The sequence below is a fragment of the Chiloscyllium plagiosum genome, unplaced genomic scaffold (assembly GCF_037043375.1).
Source record: "Chiloscyllium plagiosum isolate Xiang-an unplaced genomic scaffold, Cpla_swu_hap1 HiC_scaffold_12, whole genome shotgun sequence".
Classification (NCBI taxonomy): domain Eukaryota; kingdom Metazoa; phylum Chordata; class Chondrichthyes; order Orectolobiformes; family Hemiscylliidae; genus Chiloscyllium; species Chiloscyllium plagiosum.
Window position 1 is genome coordinate 2,709,423 of NW_028270150.1, and position 19,680 is coordinate 2,729,102.

At 44.4% G+C, this 19,680-nt stretch overlaps 1 protein-coding gene across 4 annotated transcripts in view; it reads left to right on the forward strand.

The window, feature by feature from the left end:
• Positions 1–17,981, forward strand: part of LOC122555442 (cystathionine beta-synthase) — a 31,280-nt gene extending 13,299 nt beyond the window's left edge. Inside the window, exons 6-17 of one of the 4 annotated variants that reach the window (XR_015758773.1) lie at positions 392–526; positions 702–771; positions 1,112–1,203; positions 4,029–4,154; positions 4,329–4,413; positions 4,649–4,754; positions 4,983–5,060; positions 5,331–5,465; positions 9,258–9,366; positions 10,294–10,354; positions 10,945–11,029; positions 14,080–14,113. Coding sequence is in view for 3 of the 4 variants with exons in the window: in XM_043701444.2 (XP_043557379.1) it covers positions 392–526; positions 702–771; positions 1,112–1,203; positions 4,029–4,154; positions 4,329–4,413; positions 4,649–4,754; positions 4,983–5,060; positions 5,331–5,465; positions 9,258–9,366; positions 10,945–11,029; positions 14,080–14,183 (1,125 nt within the window). In the remaining variant the exon portion in view is untranslated. Of the gene's footprint in view, positions 1–391; positions 527–701; positions 772–1,111; positions 1,204–4,028; positions 4,155–4,328; positions 4,414–4,648; positions 4,755–4,982; positions 5,061–5,330; positions 5,466–9,257; positions 9,367–10,293; positions 10,355–10,944; positions 11,030–14,079; positions 14,723–17,952 lie in introns of those variants that run through there. The other 3 variants (XM_043701446.2, XM_043701444.2, XM_043701448.2) reach the window with 3 other exon arrangements.
• The last annotated feature ends 1,699 nt before the right edge of the window (positions 17,982–19,680 follow it).

A 19,680-nucleotide genomic window follows, 5' to 3' on the forward strand; every position in this document is an offset into this window, starting at 1 on the left:
TTTAATATCCTTCCTATAGCAGGGTGATCAGAACTGCTCACAGTACTCCAGATGAGACCTCACCAACATCCTGTGCACCCACAGTATGACATTCCAACTCTTGTATATAAAGGTCTGAGCAATAAAGGTGCCTGGGAAACTTTAGGGAAAGATTAAAGAAGTTGGAAGTGTTTTCCTTGGAGGCTGAGAGGAGATTTGATTGGTGTTTTTAATGATTTGAAGTATTCAATGCCTGTTGGACATGGGGGAAGCTGCAGTTCCTGACTTCTGCTACAAGGGGAAAGAGCCTCTCAGCATCTACCCTACCAAGACCCCTCCAAATTGGAACTGGGTTTCTCCCTGTGTAGCTGTCCCTCCTGGTTACCTTGCCTGTTGACTTTATTTTCTGAAGGTTGATGTGTTACGAGCTCTCGGGGCAGAGATTGTACGGACACCAACAAGTGCCAGCTTTGATTCACCAGAGTCTCATGTTGGTGTTGCCTGGAGACTGAAGAATGAAATCCCAAACTCTCTCATCCTGGATCAGGTGAGTCAAGGTGTCTTCTAGTTAATGGCTGGATTTCACCCCCACCCCCTCTCCCCATCCCTACACTGCCTGCCCAAATGGAGGGGCTAGAGAGTGGGGAGTGGGGAGGTGCCTCTTTGGGCAGTGGGAGCTGTTTATTGTTCAAAGCTGTGACACCTTTCTCTCTCGCCTGCAGTATCGGAATCCTGGAAACCCACTGGTTCACTATGATCACACTGCAGAAGAGATCCTCAGGCAATGTGAAGGTATGAGTTGATTGCAATTATGGGATAGCAGGGTTGTCATAATACCTTCAGTATTGCACTTGCTGTTTATTGGGAAGTTTTTGGATCAAGCCTAATTCTGTAACGAGAATGGGGACAATGAGATTTGGGGGGGAGGTGGTGGTAGATGATGCGGGAAGGGGAGTCCTGGGAATATCATGGGTAGGGAGTTGTGGGAGTAAGGGGGAAGTTTAAGACTTTGGGGAAAGGTCGATCCTGGCAGTTGGGGGGGGTGGGGGAGAGTAGGCTGTGGGAGTGAGGGCAGGATGACATGGGGTTGGGAAGGGGACTCATTCTTTCTTTCCTCCTTTTTTTCTTTTAGGAAAAGTGGACATGTTTGTGGCTGGAGCAGGAACTGGAGGAACAATCACTGGGATTGCCAGGAAACTGAAGGAGAAATGTCCAGGCTGCAAGGTACCTGGTCAGGGATCTGCAACATCAAAAGCCAGGAACAGGAGGAGGCCATTTAGCCCTTGGTGCTGCCCCACCATTCACCATGTTCCTGACTGAGCCTCTATGCTTGTGCTATATTTCTGTTTTCTCTCCATACCCTTGCTACCTGTAAAACCTAAACATTTATTTATTTCTTTCATGGATATAGTCAGTGATTTGACCTCCACTGTTTTCTGTGGTAGAGAATTTCACAGGTTCACCAGCCTCTGAGTGAAGAAATCTATCTTCATCTCAGTCTGAAATGGTCTACCCTGTATCCTGAGACTGTGTCCCCTGGTCCTAGACTTCCCAACCTCCTCCCTGTATCAAGTCTGTCTAATCCTGTTAGAATTTTATACATTTCAATCAGATCCCCTCTTGTCCTTCTAAACTCTGGTTCTGCTGGGCCTGTATTCACTAATCTCTCCTCGACAGTCCTACCATTCCTGGTATCAGCCGAGTGAACCTCTGTTGCACTCCGCCTATTCCAATTATATCCTCTCTTCAATAAAGAGACTAAAAATGCACACAACACTCCAGGTGTGGTCTCACCAAGGCCTTGTACAACTGCAGTAAGACATTCCTCATTGTCCTTCATTACAAGATGTTGTGTGTTCACAATGTATCATTGGTAGATTAGATTAGATTACTTAGTGTGGAAACAGGCCCTTCGGCCCAACAAGTCCATACCGACCCGCCGAAGCGCAACCCACCCAGACCCATTACCCTAGGTTTACCCCTTCACCTAACACTACAGGCAATTTAGCATGGCCAATTCACCTAACCCTGCACATTTTTTGGCCTGTGGGAGGAAACCGGAGCACCCAGAGGAAACCCACGCAGGTATTATCCCTGTCTCCGGGCTAGAGGGTTCGAGTTCCATCTGCTCCAGAGCTGTAACATGTCTGAACAGTTTAAATAAAAATATCATAACGTCTGCCTTCCTAATCTCTTGCATCACCTGCCTTTTTCACTGACTGATGTACAAGGACACCCAAATCCATTTGCACATTCGCATTTCCCAACATATCACACTTCAATTACATCCTTTTTTTACACACAAAGGTATATAACTTCCCATATATTCATGTTATACTGCACCTGCTGTGTGTTAATCCATGCACTTGTCTAAATCATCTTGAAGCAACCTTATATCCTCCTTACAGGGCTCAATCTCATCCATTCTGTCATCAGCAAGTTTGGAAATATTGGTTTTGGTTCCCTCATCCAAGTCATTTATATATAATGGATAGCCTGGCTTCAAATATGGACCCATGTGGCACACCAGTAGCCACTGCCTCTCACCTGAAAATTAATGTGTTTATTCCCACCTTCTCTCTTCTGTCGATGAGCCAATTCTCAATCCATTCAAGTACGTTCTCCCTATACCCACTGAGTTCTTACCAAAGATCATATCCAAAGTTGTCTTGAGATCTAAATACACCATAACTGCTGGTTTTCCCTTATCTATCTTATAGTTACATCCTCAAACATTCCAGTAATAGAATTGTAGAGTCATGCAGCATGGAAACAGACTCTTCGGTCCATACCAGCGTAATCCCAAAGTAAACTAGCCCCACCAGCCTGCTCCCGGCCCATATCCCTCCAAACCTTTCATATTCATGTACTTATCCAAATGTCTCTTAAACATTTGTAATTGTGCCCACATGCACCACCTCCTTAAAAAGTCCATCCCACATAGAACTGCATCTGTATTTCAAAATAAATATGCCCTTCATTTACTCTTTTAAATCTCTCGCCTCTCTCATGAGTTAAGGGTGATTTTGTTTTTTATAAATCCCTGCTAGTATTGTCCGATCCTGTTAACGCTTTCCGAATAGGAGTATGGATCACAGAGGCAAAAGGTTTTTAGTTTTAAAAAGGCATTGTGTCAGCATAGCCTTGGTGGAACAGCCTGTGCTGTTCTGTTATCACATCTTTTGTAAATACACGTGTTTTTCCCACTGCTGATAGGAGGCTAACTGTATGTAACACTGTGTACTCTTCCTCCCTTTAAGTCAGGTTAGATTTCTCACCCTACAATCTGTAGGAACTGTTCCAGACTCTACAGAATTTTTCAAAAATGACCAATGTATCTGAATTCCAAGGTCACTTCCTTTAGTATGGTGGGATGTAGATTTGCTCACTGGGAGTTTGTCAGCCTTTAACCCTGTTATTTTTCTCCAGCATTGATAGCTTCCTAATATCGACTGCCCCTGTTCCCTCTCTAAACTTTTGACACTAACATTTCTGGCAGGTTTTGTAATTCAGACACGTCCTTTAATTGTGAACTATTGCCTATCAACTATCAACACCTTCTGGAAACCTATTTATTCAGAGGATTTGTTGGCATTTTTGTTTAATCGATTGGGATATTTGTTACACCCCATCTCACACTGTCTCTCAAAGAATTATTACTTACCTACCTGCCTGAGAATGGATGCTGGCTTCATCACAATTGAGTGTACTGCTCAGCCATTTAAGGTGATTAAAAGTCCACCATGTTGCTGTGGGCTAGAGTCACACACAGGCCAGACCAGGTAAGGATGACAGATCTCCTTCCCGAAAGTGCTTGGGTGAACCAGATGGACTTTTTTTTTAACAACAAATTATGATTAGTCGTCATTGTCCCCAGTTACTGAGGCCAGTTATGTTGTCCAGATTTATTTAGCCATGTTGATTTCTGAATTCGTTTAGCATGGACATGAGGATTATTACTTCATTGCACTGCAAGGATATTGTGCCTGGGGGACTTGTTTTCATTGACTCTAACTCTGGGCCTTGTGCTCCTGACTTACTGTCTTTAGATTATTGGAGTTGATCCAGAAGGTTCCATCCTGGCAGAACCTGAACATCTCAATCAAACCGATGTCAGCACGTACGAAGTGGAGGGTATTGGCTACGATTTCATCCCAACAGTTCTGGATCAATCAGTGAGTTATCATTTGTCCTGTCCAGTCTTACCCAGGAACTAGGCCTCATCTGGACTTTCTCCTATCATTTGGTGGTCTTCCTCCAGACGAGTGCCTGGTGTCCTAGGGCTGGTCTTATTACTTTGCTTCCTCAGTGGTCTGGTCCCTGGTACTAACTGTTGTCAATCTCCACAGGTTGTGGATAAATGGTACAAGAGCAATGACAAAAAATCCTTTCAAGTTGCTCGTCAGCTGATCCGGGAGGAGGGGCTGCTGTGTGGTAAGAAATTGGGGGTTTGTGAGGTGGAGGTGTGGGCAGGGATCAGGATGAGGGCTGGAATAGCATTGGGAGCTCTCATGTGATTCTAGGAAGAGTTCCTGAGGAAGTATCGAGCTGAGTAGAGAGTGGTAATGTGGGGTTGGTGAACAGGCTTGGGATCCTGGGGAGCTGGGCAGTGATTGGGTTGGAGCACTGTGACAAGAGCCTGAATCTGAGATGCTAGCCTGTATTCTAGGTGGAAGTTCGGGGAGTGCTGTCTCTGTTGCTCTGGAAGCTGCAAAGGAGCTTGAGGAAGGTCAGCGCTGTGTGGTCATCCTCCCGGATTCAATCCGCAACTACATGTAAGTCCCAGCCTTCACGTGACCCCCTCCCTCACCCCCAACCAATCTCAACATCCGGCAACGCTGTCCCCACCCCAACCAGTCAGTCAGCCTACTCACCCTTCCCTTCACTTCCTCACTCTCACCCATAGTTTTGGTGAAAAGGGAATGGGGAGGATGATGGAGTGGGTGGATGTGGAGAAGTGAGGGAAAAGCTGCTTTCGCTGACTGATATCATTCTGTTTCCAGGACCAAGTTTCTCAGTGATGACTGGATGACACGGAAAGGATTCCAAGTGAGACCACCAACCTACTGCAAGAAACCCTGGTAAGAGAACTCCCAGCAAACCCTCGCTAGGGGACAGGGGTCCCCCGCACACACTGACCCCACCCCTCTGGGGGACAGGGGACCCTGCACGTGCTGACCCCCTCTCTCTGGGTGGGCAAGGGGTCCCCTGCACGTGCTGACCCCCTCTCTCTGGGGGGCAGGGGGTCCCCCGCCCGCGCTGACCCCTCTCTCTGGGGGGGCAGGGGGTCCCCCGCGCGCGCTGACCCGTGCTGGGGTTGAGAATGATGTAAAGTTTGTCCCTCTTCTTAGGTGGTGGACATGTCATGTTGAGCAACTTAATGTCCCGCCTCCACTCACTGTGCTGTCATCGCTTTCCTGTCAGAGGACCATTGAGATTCTTCGTGAAGAAGGTTATGATCAGGCTCCTGTACTCACTGATAGGGGGTAAGTGTTCAAGGGGCCAGTGTTTGTTTATCCCAAACTGGTTCCATTGCCCTACACTCTCCATGTTTCATTGTCTTCCTACAATTGTAATGTGTTTCAAGTCGTATCCTTAAATGATGTAGTTATTCGGTTCCTCCTTGTGTTTAATAACTGCCATATGTGAAGCAGAATGTCTCTCTGTTTGTGTTGTTGTGACATTGCCTGCCCAACTGGACTGGCTTGTTCCTCTTTGTTAAAACTAACTCTAACTAACTGTTAAAACCTTGGATAGGTCTGGACTGCACCCTCTGAGTGCAGTGGGTATGGACCCACAGTGTGCTCCATCAGCCCTGAGATAATGGACTAGAGAGTTTGTCTCTTGTAATCTTTCACATCTCACTACAGGAGTGCACTGAAAATCTCACATTGCTTTCCTGCAGCTCCAGTTCATTGACAAATCCAGATTTCAAATAGAAACATAAACCGGCCATTTGGCACTTCTAGCCTGCTCCACTATTTATCCTGATCACCTCAATAGCCTGTTGCCGGTTTTCACTTGATATCCTTTTAATTCTTTTAGCCCCAACTCTGATATCAACTCCTTGAAATCAGTGTTTTGATCTCAACCATTTCCTGTGGCAATGAATCCCACAGGCTCCCCACTCTCTGGGTGAAGAATTTCTCCTCACTCAGTCCTAAACTGCCTGCCCTATTACTATAGAGTATGACACTGGGAATATCCTTTCTGCACTTACCCTGTCTAGTCCTGTCAGAATTTTACAGGTTTCTGAGATTTCACAACAGCTACCCCAGTCCCCCACTCCCAGTTCTCTGACCTCCAGTAAATACACTCCACACTGGTTCAACATCTCCTGATACATCCATCCCTGGAATCAGTCTGGTAAATCTTTGCTGAACTCCCTCCATAGCCAGAACATCCATCTTCAGGTAAGATCAAAACTACAGGGATAGTCTCACCAAGGCCCTATACAATTGCAACAAGACATCCCTGCTCCTGTACTCTAACCTTCTTGCTAGGAAGACCAACATACTATTTCCCTGTCTGTATGACCTGTCTCAGTGACTGGAGTACACATTCATCTCTCTATTTTGTAGCCATGATCTGCCTTCCTGTTTATTGTTCCCGAAGTGGAGGCCCTCATACTGCATCTGCCATTCATTTTCCCACACATTCAGCCTGTCCAGTCATTGCTTGTTCAAACTGCTGTAAGGACGTCAGGTTACATGCTTTTCAGAATGTGTTGTAATCAGATTTTAAAGAACAAGTTTTGACAACTTGTTCCCTCATTTCAGGACACTGTTTGAAGAGACATTGCCTTTCCACATTAGACACACCCTTTTGTTTTTGGAGAGACTGAGGGTCAGTTTCTCCCTAGGCTGTCTCAAGGTTGATTGTTTATCCTCCTTCCAAGCTCTCCCACACCATCTGGTCACTTCTTTTCTCCTCTGCTTCCTTCATGTCCATCCTGATTGCTCATCCCAAACACTTCAACCAGCAGCAAGTATTGGTCATGCATCAACTCCAGACCCAGTCAACTTTCATGGACACATTCTTGGATCACAGCCACAGGCTTCCTGCCAATAGCAAACCCAGCATAAACCAGCAGCTGGAGCTGCTGCTCAGACAACATGCAGGCAGTGATTGCATGTGACCTACTACCGTATTTGGCACTCTTCTCTGCCAGGAGATGCCAATACACTTAATGGTAAGGTCCTGGGGAGTGTTGCTGAACAAAGAGACCTTGGAGTGCAGGTTCATAGCTCCTTGAAAGTGGAGTCACAGGTAGATAGGATAGTGAAGGCGGCGTTTGGTATGCTTTCCTTTATTGGTCAGAGTATTGAGTACAGGAGTTGGGAGGTCAGGTTGCGGCTGTACAGGACATTGGTTAGGCCACTGTTGGAATATTGTGTGCAATTCTGGTCTCCCTCCTATCAGAAAGATGTTGTGAAACTTGAAAAGGTTCAGAAAAGATTTACAAGGATGTTGCCAGGGTTGGAGGATTTGAGCTACAGGGAGAGGCTGAACAGGCTGGAGCTGTTTTCCCTGGAGCGTCGGAGGCTGAGGGGTGATCTTAGAGGTTTACAAAATTATGAGGGCCATGGATAGGGTAAAAAGGCAAAGTCTTTTCCCTGGGGTCGGGAAGTCCAGAACTAGAGGGTATAGGTTTAGGGTGAGAGGGGAAAGATATAAGAGACCTAAGGGGCAACTTTTTCACGCAGAGGGTGGTACGGGTATGGAATGAGCTGCCAGAGGATGTGGTGGAGGCTGGTAAATTTGCAACATTTTAAGAGGCATTTGGATGGGTATATGAATAGGAAGGGTTTGGAGGGATATGGGCCGGGTGCTGGCAGGTGGGACTAGATTGGGTTGGGATATCTGGTTGGCATGGACGGGTTGGACTGAAGGGTCTGTTTCCATGCTGTACATCTCTATGACTCTATGTTCACCAGAGGCAGCACAAGGGGCTTACCCTCTCTTCTCAGTTGTTCACATTGTGCTCTCCCCTCGTGGGAGAGTCTAGGACCAGGGGGTGTAGTCTCTGATTAAACAGGCATCAAGTTAACACAGATGTGAAGGAATTCCTCTAAGGATTGTGTCTTTGGAACTCCTTACTATGGAGAGATGTCGGGGCAGTGTCCTTGTGTATATTGAATAATGTAGAGAGTTTCTTGATCAGTTGGGACATCAAGGGTTACAGGAAAATGGATGTGAGGAATGTCCATCAGCTGTGTCCCTACTGAACGGGGAAGCAAGCTCAAACAGACTGCTCCTGTTCTGATTTCTTATGGTCTTCTAGTTGCTTCCATGTTGAATTGTTTGTAGGTGATTCAGTCATCTTTCTGATCTATTCTCGCTTTCCCTGTTTGTGATATTGAACATCTCGAGTTTTGACTTCATTGTGAGCAGGGTGGGTGTTGCCTGGGTCACTGCTGCTTCCTGCTGCCAGCTGGTTTGTTGTTCCATGGAGGGTTGTGTCTCGTTAATCCTGGTGCTGTGAAGCGATCACCGGTGTCTCAAGACTTGATGCTGATAGAGGATGGAGTCTTTACATCCTAGTCTATAACTTTGGTCTTTATGATGCTATCACTTCACCTCCTCAGATCTAGGATTTTTTTTATATAAAAGTTACCAACCTGAATATTCTGTCTGGGAAGTCTATCCAAAACCATCTACACCTCTCTCGCAACGATAACATATTTCAGTCCAGCCCCAGTGTCTCAAAGGAAAATGCTGGAGAAATGCAGTAGATCTTGTGGCCTTTGTAGAGAGAGAACCTGAGTCAATGTTTCGAGTGACATAAGAACTGATGAGGTCTCGATTCTGGTGACGAGCCCTTGGGCTGAAACATTATTTCTGTTCCTCATTCCTATCTCAAAAACCTGCAATGCCCTTGTGTCCCTTTTCAGAACATACAATGCTTTAGTGTGGAAGCAGGCCATTTGACTCTTTTAGGCCGCACCGACCTCAAGAGCATCCCACCCAGAACACTCCCCATCCCTGTAAACTTGCATTTCCCGTGGCTATTGTACCTAGCTTGCACCCCACCACTCCCACCTGTTTCGACATTAATCTGTAAATCATCATTGCCACTTCTGCTATGTCCCTGAATTCTTCAGGCTTTATGTTTGAAGTGTTTGAGCTGGGGGGGGAGGTGGATGGCACTTTGAGGTGGGGGGGGGGTGCTTTTGTGGAAGGGCAAGTGTGATGTGGGGAGAGTGGAATGTATTGGGACTGGGGTCAGTGGCTGGGACATGCTGCCAGATACTGTGAATGTTTTTGTGTGATTTCAGGGTGCTTCTGGGAGTGGTGTCTCTGAAACAGATGCTCAGCTCCATCATGGCTGCAAAGGTTAAACTAATGGACCCAGTCACTTGTGTTCTCTGCAAGCAGTTTGGGAAGGTAACATTCTCCACTGTGTAGATACAGGGGCTTGGGGTCTGTGTTAGAATCTCACAGCGATACTACCCCAAGACAAGGTGATCCATGAATGTGATCCACTGGTGTCACTGCCATTGATCTTACCCCAGTGCCCTGTTTGTTTATCCAGTTCTCCTCCAGTTTGTGGTTGAATCTATCACCATCACCCTGGGAACTGAGGCAGTGAATTCCAGATCCTCATACCTCACCATGTCTCTGTAAAAGAGAAATGTTTCCTCCTGTTATCTCTGGTTCCTCTGCCATTTGTCACTAACCTTCCAGCAACAGAAAACAGTTTCTCCTGATTCACACTATCAAAACCCTTCCTTACTTTGAACACACTGATTTTAAATTTCCTCATCTCCTCTGTTGTGGTGAGAACGGTCCCACCATCTCCAGTCTCTCCATGGCCCTGCTGCCAATCATGTAAATTGTTTGTGCAACCTCATCAAGATGTGAACATTCTTCCTAAATGATGATGCTAAGAATTAGACCGGATACTCTAGCTATGGTCATGTTTTTTAAAGATTTAACATACCTTTTTGATTTTTGTGCTGTACATTTTTTTTTTTTTTGAAGCCAGGGTTGCTGGATGGGATTTATTAGCGACTCATTGAGCCTGTCCTGAGCTTCAATGGTTTATGCTCCCAGATGTCCTCCTCCCCTTTCTGTCCACCCTCCCCCTCCTCTTGTTTGTTTATCTCTCTCTGTGCACCAATACCACTCTCTTACAATTATACTTTTAAAAAAAATAATTTTCTCACTTCCTATTCAAGTGAGTCACTCTATTTCCCTTGTGTTCCTGTCTATTTTCACCAGTCAATGTTCTTCTCGACTCTGTCACTCTCCTCATTGTTTGCTACGTTTCCGAGTTTTGTGTTATCATTATGGGTGGTTCTTTGTTATCAGGTGGCCACCTTTCAAGATCTGGTGCTGGACATGCTGAACAGCCAGACAGCTCTTCCCATCGGTAGGAATGATCCGGAGGGTGGGGTGGGCATTGTTTACTGGGGCATGAGTGGGGATGTGGTCAGGACAGCACAGGGTTAGACAGTAAATTTCCTGCCATTCTGCCCCATCAAACACTCCCAGGACAAGGACAACACTGGGTTAGATACAGAGTAAAGCTCCATACACACTGTCCCCATCAAACAGTCCCAGGACAGGGAGAGTGTGGGGTTAGATACAGAGTAAAGCCCTCTCCCCACCCTCTGCATTGTCCCCATCAAAGACTGCTTGGTTGATGACATGATGTGCCGAAGACATGGTTTGTTGTGGGGTTAAAATGGAAGGCAATGTCATTTTGTTTAACCTCTCCTTACTGAAATAGAACATGGAGGTAACTGAAACTGAGGGGTTCAGGCTCTGCTCTTTTGTATTGTGGCCTCTGAGGTGTGTGTTTATTGAAGAGTGAAAGAGTCAGCAGGCTATTGAGCCTGATGTTTGTCAGTGTGGTTTGTTAGTGTCATTTGTGGATTATCCTGTCCTTTTGGGGAAGTTGATTTGGACTGTCTGATTCTCCAGATGTTCATGATTATCTGATTGTAATTTTGTGTTTAGGTTGAGAGGAATGATGATCTGGGGAAGCTGTCCTCTATCCTGGAGACAGATGCATTTGCTCTGATCATGAATGAGCAGGACCAGTGTAAGTAATTTTAGTCAAACCTCTCCAAAGTACAGACATTGCCCAGAGTCCTCATGATTAACCTCCATCATGATTTGCTGCTCAAAATTAGAATTGAATCTCAAACAATTATCTTCCATGTTAAATTTCCATACAATTTAGTGGTGACAGGGTGGCACATTGCTGCGTCAGTGCTGGGGACCCAGGTTTGATTTTCTAGCTTTGGACAACAGTCTGTGTGGAGTTTGCACACACTCTCCCTGTGTCTGTGTGGGTTTGCTCCAGTTTCCTCCCACCGTCCAGAAATGTGCAGGTTCGGTGGATTGGCCCTGGGAACTGTGGAGTTGCAGCAATAGGATGGAATGCTCTTCAGAGGGTTGGTGCAGGCTTGATGGGCCGAATGGCCACATTCCAGACTGTAGGGATTCTATAAAGTGAAAATTAGCCCCTGCCAAGTGAAATTTAATGATTTCCTTTCAGGCTGGGTCAGACAAGGAAAGCAGAATGTTATTTAAATGAAGAATTCCATGGTAGAGCTGGGTCGGTGTGTTCTAGTAAATAAATCACATAGTTAGTAATTTAGATGGCAAATACAAACATAGGGGTGATAGATTTAGGACAGATATCAGGGGTAGTTTCTTTACTCCATAATAGGGTTATGGAACGGCCTGCTTGCAACAACAGGAGACTCGCCGATTATTAAGGGCATTGGACATAAATGTGGATAATGAATTAATTTCACAGGTCGGCACACTGAGGGCTGAACGGCCTGTACTGTGCTGTAATTAGATTTGATTCCCTACAGTATGGAAACAGGCCCTTCGGCCGAACAAGTCCACACTGACCCTCCGAAGAGTAACACATCCAGACCCACTCCCCTACCCTGTATTTACTCCTGACTAATACACCTATCACTATCGGCAATTTAGCATGACCAATTCACCTCCCCTGCACATTTTTGGACTATGGGAGGAAACCGGAGCACCCGGAGGAAACCCACACAGACACTGGGAGAATGTGCAAACTCCACATAGACAGTCACCTGAGGTGGGAATTGAACCCAGGTCACTGGTGCTGTGAGGCAGCAGGGCAGCATGGTGGCTCAGTGGTTAGCACTATGTTCTATATGAAATGGCCCCAGAGCCTGCTCCATCATTCAATAAGATCGTGGCTTATTTGTCGTTTCAAGTTCCAGATTCCTGTCTACTCCCAATAACCTTGACATCCCTGGCAAACACCACTTTTATTTTAATGAATTGAAATACTGTGGGTGCTGGAAATCTGAAATAAAAGCAAACATCATCTCTAGTGACAGAAACAGTTAATGTTTTGAGTCTGGTATGGCTTCTTCAGGAGCATAATACTGGACTGAATGTTAATGTTTATCTCTCAACAGATGCTACCAGACCTGCTGAGTTTCTCCAGAACTTCCATTTCTAAGAATCTGTCCACCTCCATTTTGACATATTCAGTGAATTTGTTCATGCTGCTCTAAGTCAGACTGTTCTGAAGTCTCTCAACCCTCAGAAAATTTTTCTCCTCATCTGTCCCAAAAGGGTAACCCCTAATTTTAAAGTACTGCCCCCCAACTTGCCCCTCTACTTTTGGACTGACCATCCACCTTGTCAAGACCATTCAGGATGTTATACACTTCAATCAAGTCATTGGTTTCCACTGGAGTTCAGAATAGTTAGCAATCAGTCTGTCCAATCTTATGTCATAAGACAACCCACTTGTTCCAGATGTCAGTCAAGTAAGCCACCTATGAACCACTTCCAATGTATTTACATCCTTCCTTCAAAGTAATGAGACTATCACAGCACCTAGTGTTTAATAGACAATAGGTGCAGGAGTAGGCCATTTTGCCCTTCGAGCCAGCACCACCATTCATTACTATCATGGCTGATCATCCTCAGTCAGTGAGGAGAAAGTGAGGTCTGCAAATGCTGGAGATCAGAGCTGAAAATGTGTTGCTGGAAAAGCGCAGCAGGTCAGGCAGCATCCAGGGAACAGGAGAATCGACGTTTCGGGCATAAGCTTTCCTGAAGAAGGGCTTATGCCCGAAACGTCGATTCTCCTGTTCCCTGGATGCTGCCTGACCTGCTGTGCTTTTCCAGCAACACATTTTCAGCATCCTCAGTCAGTATCCTGTTCCTGCCTTATTCCCATAATCCTCGATCCAACTATCCTTAAGAGCTCTATCTAACTCTTTCTTGGACATTGATAAGATACAATGTCCTTCTCTGCTTTTGCATCTTCAAAATTAACAACTTTATATGTTCCTACATTATACTCTATCTGGCAGATTTGTCTCCATGTCTCTTTAATGGCTATCAAATCCTATTTATTGATGTCAATCAGTCTTGTTATGAATTTTGAGTATTCTAATAGTCTTGTTTTATTTTAAAACAAGAATCAATACTATCTAGTGTTGATTGTTGGTGTATTCAAAGAAACTTCATTCAACTAACTTCAGGGGTGAAGGGTGTTGCCTTTTAAATATTCAGCAAGTTAGCTCAGGCCTCTGAGGCAAGAAGAATGAGGTGATCTGATTGAATGTGTCACATTCTGAGAGGGCTTGACAGGCTGTGGACTGAGGATGTTTCTCCTTAGATTCTAGAGGTGGGGGGTGGGTAGTAAAGTTTGTAAAAACGAGGAGTCTCACATTTGAGATAAAATAATACAGGAAATTTATGCTGAGGGTTACTAATGTTTGGAATTCTCAGAACAGTGGGGTATATGCCATTGCTTAATTTCAAGCTGTTTTTGTCAGTCGAGTTGAGGCTTTTTGAAGCAGTGGAGTTAAAGCTATAATCTGGTTGTTTTATCTAAAAAGCAGGCTCAAGGAGCTTAATAGCCAACTCTTGTATTCATTGCTTATGGAAACACAGTGGATATTTGGGGGAATAAAACCGGCAATTGCCATTCCAGGGCCTAATTTCCATGCAAAGCCCATCTCCAAATGCCATTTTCCTTCATGATCCTTCTGTTCCCAGGCCCCAGTAATAGTATTAACTGGCTGCTCCTTTCCTATGTCCTCATTAATAGTCTGTCCCTGTTTTTGCTTCCAGCTCAAGTGGATGGTATTCACTGTAAGAAACCGGTAGTACTTGGTGTTTTGACGACAATTGATCTACTCAGCTTCATAAGTCAGAAGGAGATGGCTTTGAAATGAATGGTGGTCTTCCACTCAGCAGACTTTGGTACATTGTCTGGTGTGGAGCAGAAGGTTCCTTTTCTCATTTAGCTGTTCTGGGCTCTGTTACACTACACTCAGTTCATTACTGTATTTAGTTTGTAGTACCATGCTTATTCCTAGCAGTCCTCAAAAGGCTGCCTACACCTTTTGAATTCCAAATTTTTTTTTTTCCCAATTTTAAGAGTACCTCAAATCATAGGTGGATCAATGTCTTAGGCCATTTGGCCTGAAACATTGACCTTCCTGCTCCTCGGTTGCTGTCTGACCTGGTGCTTTTCCAGCTCCACGTCAATTGATTCTGATTTGCTATCTCCAGATTATACAGCTATTTATGCTTCATTAAATGTACCTCAATTGATGATTATTCCTCTGTTTAATGAACTGTCCCCTGGAGTTTATTGTCCTCTATCCACTCCGTTTTCAAAGAATGATCATGAGTCTGTATTATTACTGGATTGACTTTTTTTTTCTATGCCTAGGTTAAGCTGATTTAATAAATGAATATATTTCAGATGTTCCTTTTTCAATGAATCACTTTTTACTTTTCAGTAGCGGGGGGAAGCATTAACCAGAAGTTCACCATGATAAAGACAATGGTTACACGGGCAAATGAGAGGCTAGGAACACCAGCATGTAACTCACCTCCTGACTCACCATAAGCCTGTCCACCATACAGAAGTCAGGAGTGTAATGGAATACTCACCAATTGTCTGGATAAATGCAGCTCTAACAACTCTCAAGATGAATGACACCATCCAGACCAAAGCAGCCTATTTGATTGGCATCACCAACCCCCCCCTCCCCAGCCATCCACATTCCCTCCACCACCAATACTCAGTAGCAGTAGTGTGCACAATTAACAAGATGCACAGCAAACATTCACCAAAGCTCCTCAGACAGCACCTTCCAAATCCACAACCATTTCCATCTCGAAGGACAAAGGCAGCAGATACATGGAAATACCAAGGCTTCAAAGTTCTTCTTGCCAACCTGACTTGGAAATATAATTATCATTCCTTCAGTGTCACTGGGTCAAAATCCTGTAAGTTTCCCCCCCTCAGGGCATCGTGGATCTACCTACAGCAAACAGACTGCAGCAGTTCACTACCACCTACTGAAGGGTAAATAGGAAAGGAAATGCTGGTCAAGACAGGAATGACCACATCACCTAAATCAATTTTTAAAATGCACAGGTTAGAGTGTCTAAAACTTCCTTTAAAGTTGTGGATAATTCAGAAGAAATGTTTCGTATACCTTTTTTAGTTGATGCTCAACAAGCAGTTCCCAGATTAGGAAGGTATGTATTATCAGTTTATAGAATCACAGAATCCCTACAGTGCAAATAGATTGTTTGGCCCATCAAACCTGGACTGACTCACCAACAGCATCCCACCCAGTTAAATCACATTGAAGCTAAAGCTGAAAGTGCTATTGTGTTAAAGAATGAATTCTGAGGAGTTGATGCAAATCTCCCCATGGATCTGAAACAGGCAAGATTGCTCATGTTGTAAAACAATATTGAGGAAGCATATGAGGTTCCTATGGCAGGTCATGTCAGAATATGTAAAATATAAGAACTGATCACTGACATTTCTCCCAGCCAGGTTCTCATAGGGACATATTGAAGTTCAAAGTTTGGGAGAAGATTTGTAGCTCAGGTGCTCGTTGTTGTGGTTCCCCCTCCCACTCTGCCAAGGGCATGCAGGTCTTGGACCTCCTCTACTGTCGTTCCTTCACTACCTGACGCCTGGGTACACATACCACCCTCTACGTGAAAACGTTGCGCTTTAGGTCTCTTTTATATCTTTTCCCCTCTCTCCTGAAACATATGCCCTAGTGAGTTTTGAGAAAATTTGTAGTTCAGGTTGAGGTTCTGGATGTAGGTTTGCTCACTGAGCTGGAAGGTTCACTTTCAGATGTTTCATCACCATGCTAGGTAACACGTTCAGTGGGCCTCAGGCGAAACACTGCTGATAAGTCCTACTTTCTAGTTATATGTCTAGATGACCCCCTGAGAAAAAGAACAGGAAGTGATTTCATCACAGGAAATGACATCACCAACCCAAAGAAACCCAAACGTCAATAGAAAGCAGGACTTATCAGCAGTGCTTCGCCTGAGGCTCACTGAAGATGTTACGTAGTAGGGTGATGAAACGTCTGGAAATGAACCTTCCAGCTCAGCGGGCAAACCTATATCCAGAACCTATGCCCTCTAGTTCTGGACTCCCCCACCCCAGGGAAAAGACTTTGTCTATTTACCCTATCCATGCCCCTCGTGATTTAATAAACCTCTATAAGGTCACCCCTCAGCCTCCGACGCTCCAGGGAAAACAGCCCTAGCCTATTCAACCGCTCCCTGTAGCTCTAATCCTCCAACTCTGGCAACATCCTTGTAAATCTTTTCTGAACCCTTTCAAGTTTCACAACATCTTTCTGATAGGAAGGAGATCAGAATTGCACGCAACATTCCAACAGTGGCCTAACCAATGTCCTGTACAGCCACAACATGACCTCTCAACTCCTGTACTCTGACCAATAAAGGAAAGCATACCAAATGCCTTCTTCACTATCCTATCTACCTGCGACTCCACTTTCAAGGAGCTGTGAACCTGCACTCCAAGGTCTCTTTGTTCAGCAACACTCCCTCAGACCTTACCATCAAGTGTATAAGTCCTGCTATGATTTGCTTTCCCACAATGCAGCACCTCACATTTATCTAAATTAAACTCCATCTGCCACGTCTCAGCCCATAGGCCCATCTGGTCAAGATCCCGTTGTAATCTGAGGTAACCCTCTTCACTGTCCATTACACCTCCAACTTTGGTGTCATCTGCAAACTTACTAACTGTACCTCTTATACTCACATCCAAATCAGTTATATAAATGATGAAAAGTAGAGGACCCAGCACTGATCTTTGTGGCACTCCACTGGTCAAAGGCCTTGAGTTTGAAAAACAACCTTCCACCTCCACCTCTGTCTTCTACCTTTCAGCCAGTTCTGTACCTAAATGGCTAGATTAGAGTGGAAAAGCACAGCAGGTCAGGCAGCATCCGAGGAGCAGGAAAACTGATGTTTCGGGCAAAAGCCCTTCATCGGAATGGAGGCAGGGACCCTCCAGGGTGGAGAGATTTTGAGTGGGGGGGAGCTGGGGAGAAGGTAGCAATGAGTACAATAGGTGAATGGAGGTGATAGGTCAGAGAGGAGGGTGGGGGAAGGTAGCAAAGAGTACAGTTGGTCGAATAGGGTGGTACGTGTATGGAATAAGCTGCCAGAGGAAGTGGTGGAGGCTGGTACAATTGCAACATTTAAAAGGCATCTGGATGGGTATATGAATAGGAAGAGTTTGGAGGGATGTGGGCCAGTTGCTGGCAGGTGGGACTAGACTGGGTTGGGGTATCTGGTCAGCATGGACGGGTTGGACCAAAGGGTCTGTTTCCATGCTGTACATCTCTATGACTCAATGTCAATTAGTGGGAAATCACAAGCTAGCTCCTTTAATATCTATACTGGTTTCTGGAAAACACTACACTATCTAGTACAATGTTGATAAATTGTATAGGACCAGAGTCACAATCAAAAGGGCATCAGTATATCCTTACTAATACAGTTCCCACAAACCAGGCCTGAGAGGATCATCACAGCTAATGCAGTGTTGAAAAATGAACTCAGATGTTTATTCATTATGGACTACCAATAGAAATACAGTCTGACCAAGGTTTCAACTTTGTGTCTAAACATTTTCAGGGCATTATGCATAGTGTGGGTATCAAACAATTGAAGACCACAGCACACCATCCAAAAACACAAGGAGTTTTAGAAGACACCATCAGATTTGAATGATTAAACAACAATTAAAGCGCATTGTTCTGAATATCCATGTAACTGGGATTGGACTTTGTTATTTGCAGTCAGAGTCACCAAAAGAATCTGGTAAAAATCTGTCCAAATTGACCTGTGGTCATGGTAACTTCTCATATGAAGGGCATTAACATTGATCAAGGAAACATTTTTATGAGAGGAAGATGAAACTTCAACATGGATAAGAGCCGTTGTTTCTTGAGAGACTTTAAACCTTTCACAGGCAAACATGAAAGAAACAACAATTAAACACGCAAAAACAAGAACATTTCAAACAAGAGACAAAGTGTTACTGTTACTATCTTTACAAGGGGAAGCATTGAAAGTGAGATTCAGTGTTATTCAAAGTCATTAAAAGAGCTAATCAAGTGAATTATCTGTTAGATACTCCTGATCTGGAAGAAGAACTGGTTATGTCGGATTAATGTGTGAAAATGATACCACTGTAGACAGGAAGGTAGAGGAACACGTATGTCAGGTGCTGAATGTAGTGAATGGTAGAGATAGTGAGAATAAGGTAGAAGGAAATGTAGACGATTCACAAATTGATTCTCCTATCATCCAATTAGCCAATAACGAAAGATTGAGAATAATTAGACTCCACATTCTTGTATTTAAAGGAAAAGACAATGGGGACCTCTGGATCAATTGGACTGCATTTGCTGGAGTTTAGAAGAATACGAGAAGATCTTATAAAAACCGATAAAATTCTAACAGGACTTGACAGAGTAGATGCAGGATGGATGTTTCCAATGTTTGGGGAGTCCAAAACCAATGGTCACAGGCTGAAGATACAAGATAGACCTTTTAGGACTGAAATGAGAAATGTCTTCACTCAAAAGGTGGCAAGCCTGTGGAATTCACTCCCACAAAAAGTGGTCAAGGCCAAAATATTGAATGTTTTCAAAAAGGAGTTAGATATAGTTATTAGGGCTAAAATATCAAAGGGATGGGGAGAATGAAAGAACAGGAGACTGAGTTGTATGATCAGCCATAATCACACAAGTCAAAGAAATTTGTAGAGATTCACTAAGATACAATGGAATCTAGTGCAATCTGCACCAATAAAACATCATCCTTATTGTTAAAGCCCAGAAAAACAAGTTCAGGTAAAAACTGAGTTTCAAAATATATTTTAAAAATCATTTGTTTGAACTGACTTCATCAAACCCTTCAAAATAACAACTGAGGCTAGTTACTTAGGAGTGGGTGGGTCTTATGGTAAAATGATGAATTGGGCATAGAGAAGGCAGTGGTTGTTAAAATATTTATTAATGGGACTTGGGTGTCACTGGCTTGGCCAGTAGTTATTACCTATCCTGAACTGCCCAGGACCCACTGTCAATTGTTGTCATAGAGAACACTTGACAGATTAATACATGGAATGGATTGGTTGTCAGAAATGCACAGCACAAGAAAAGCCCATCACATCCATGCTGGACTAGAACAACCAACTATTCTAATCCCATTTCCCAGCTCTTGGCCCATAGCTTTGTATGCCTTGGCATTGGACAAACCTTTCTGGTTTATCAATGTTCTTTAGGGAAGAAAATCTGTTACCTTCATCAGGTCTGAGCTACATGTGACTGCAGACCCACAACAAAGTGATTGACT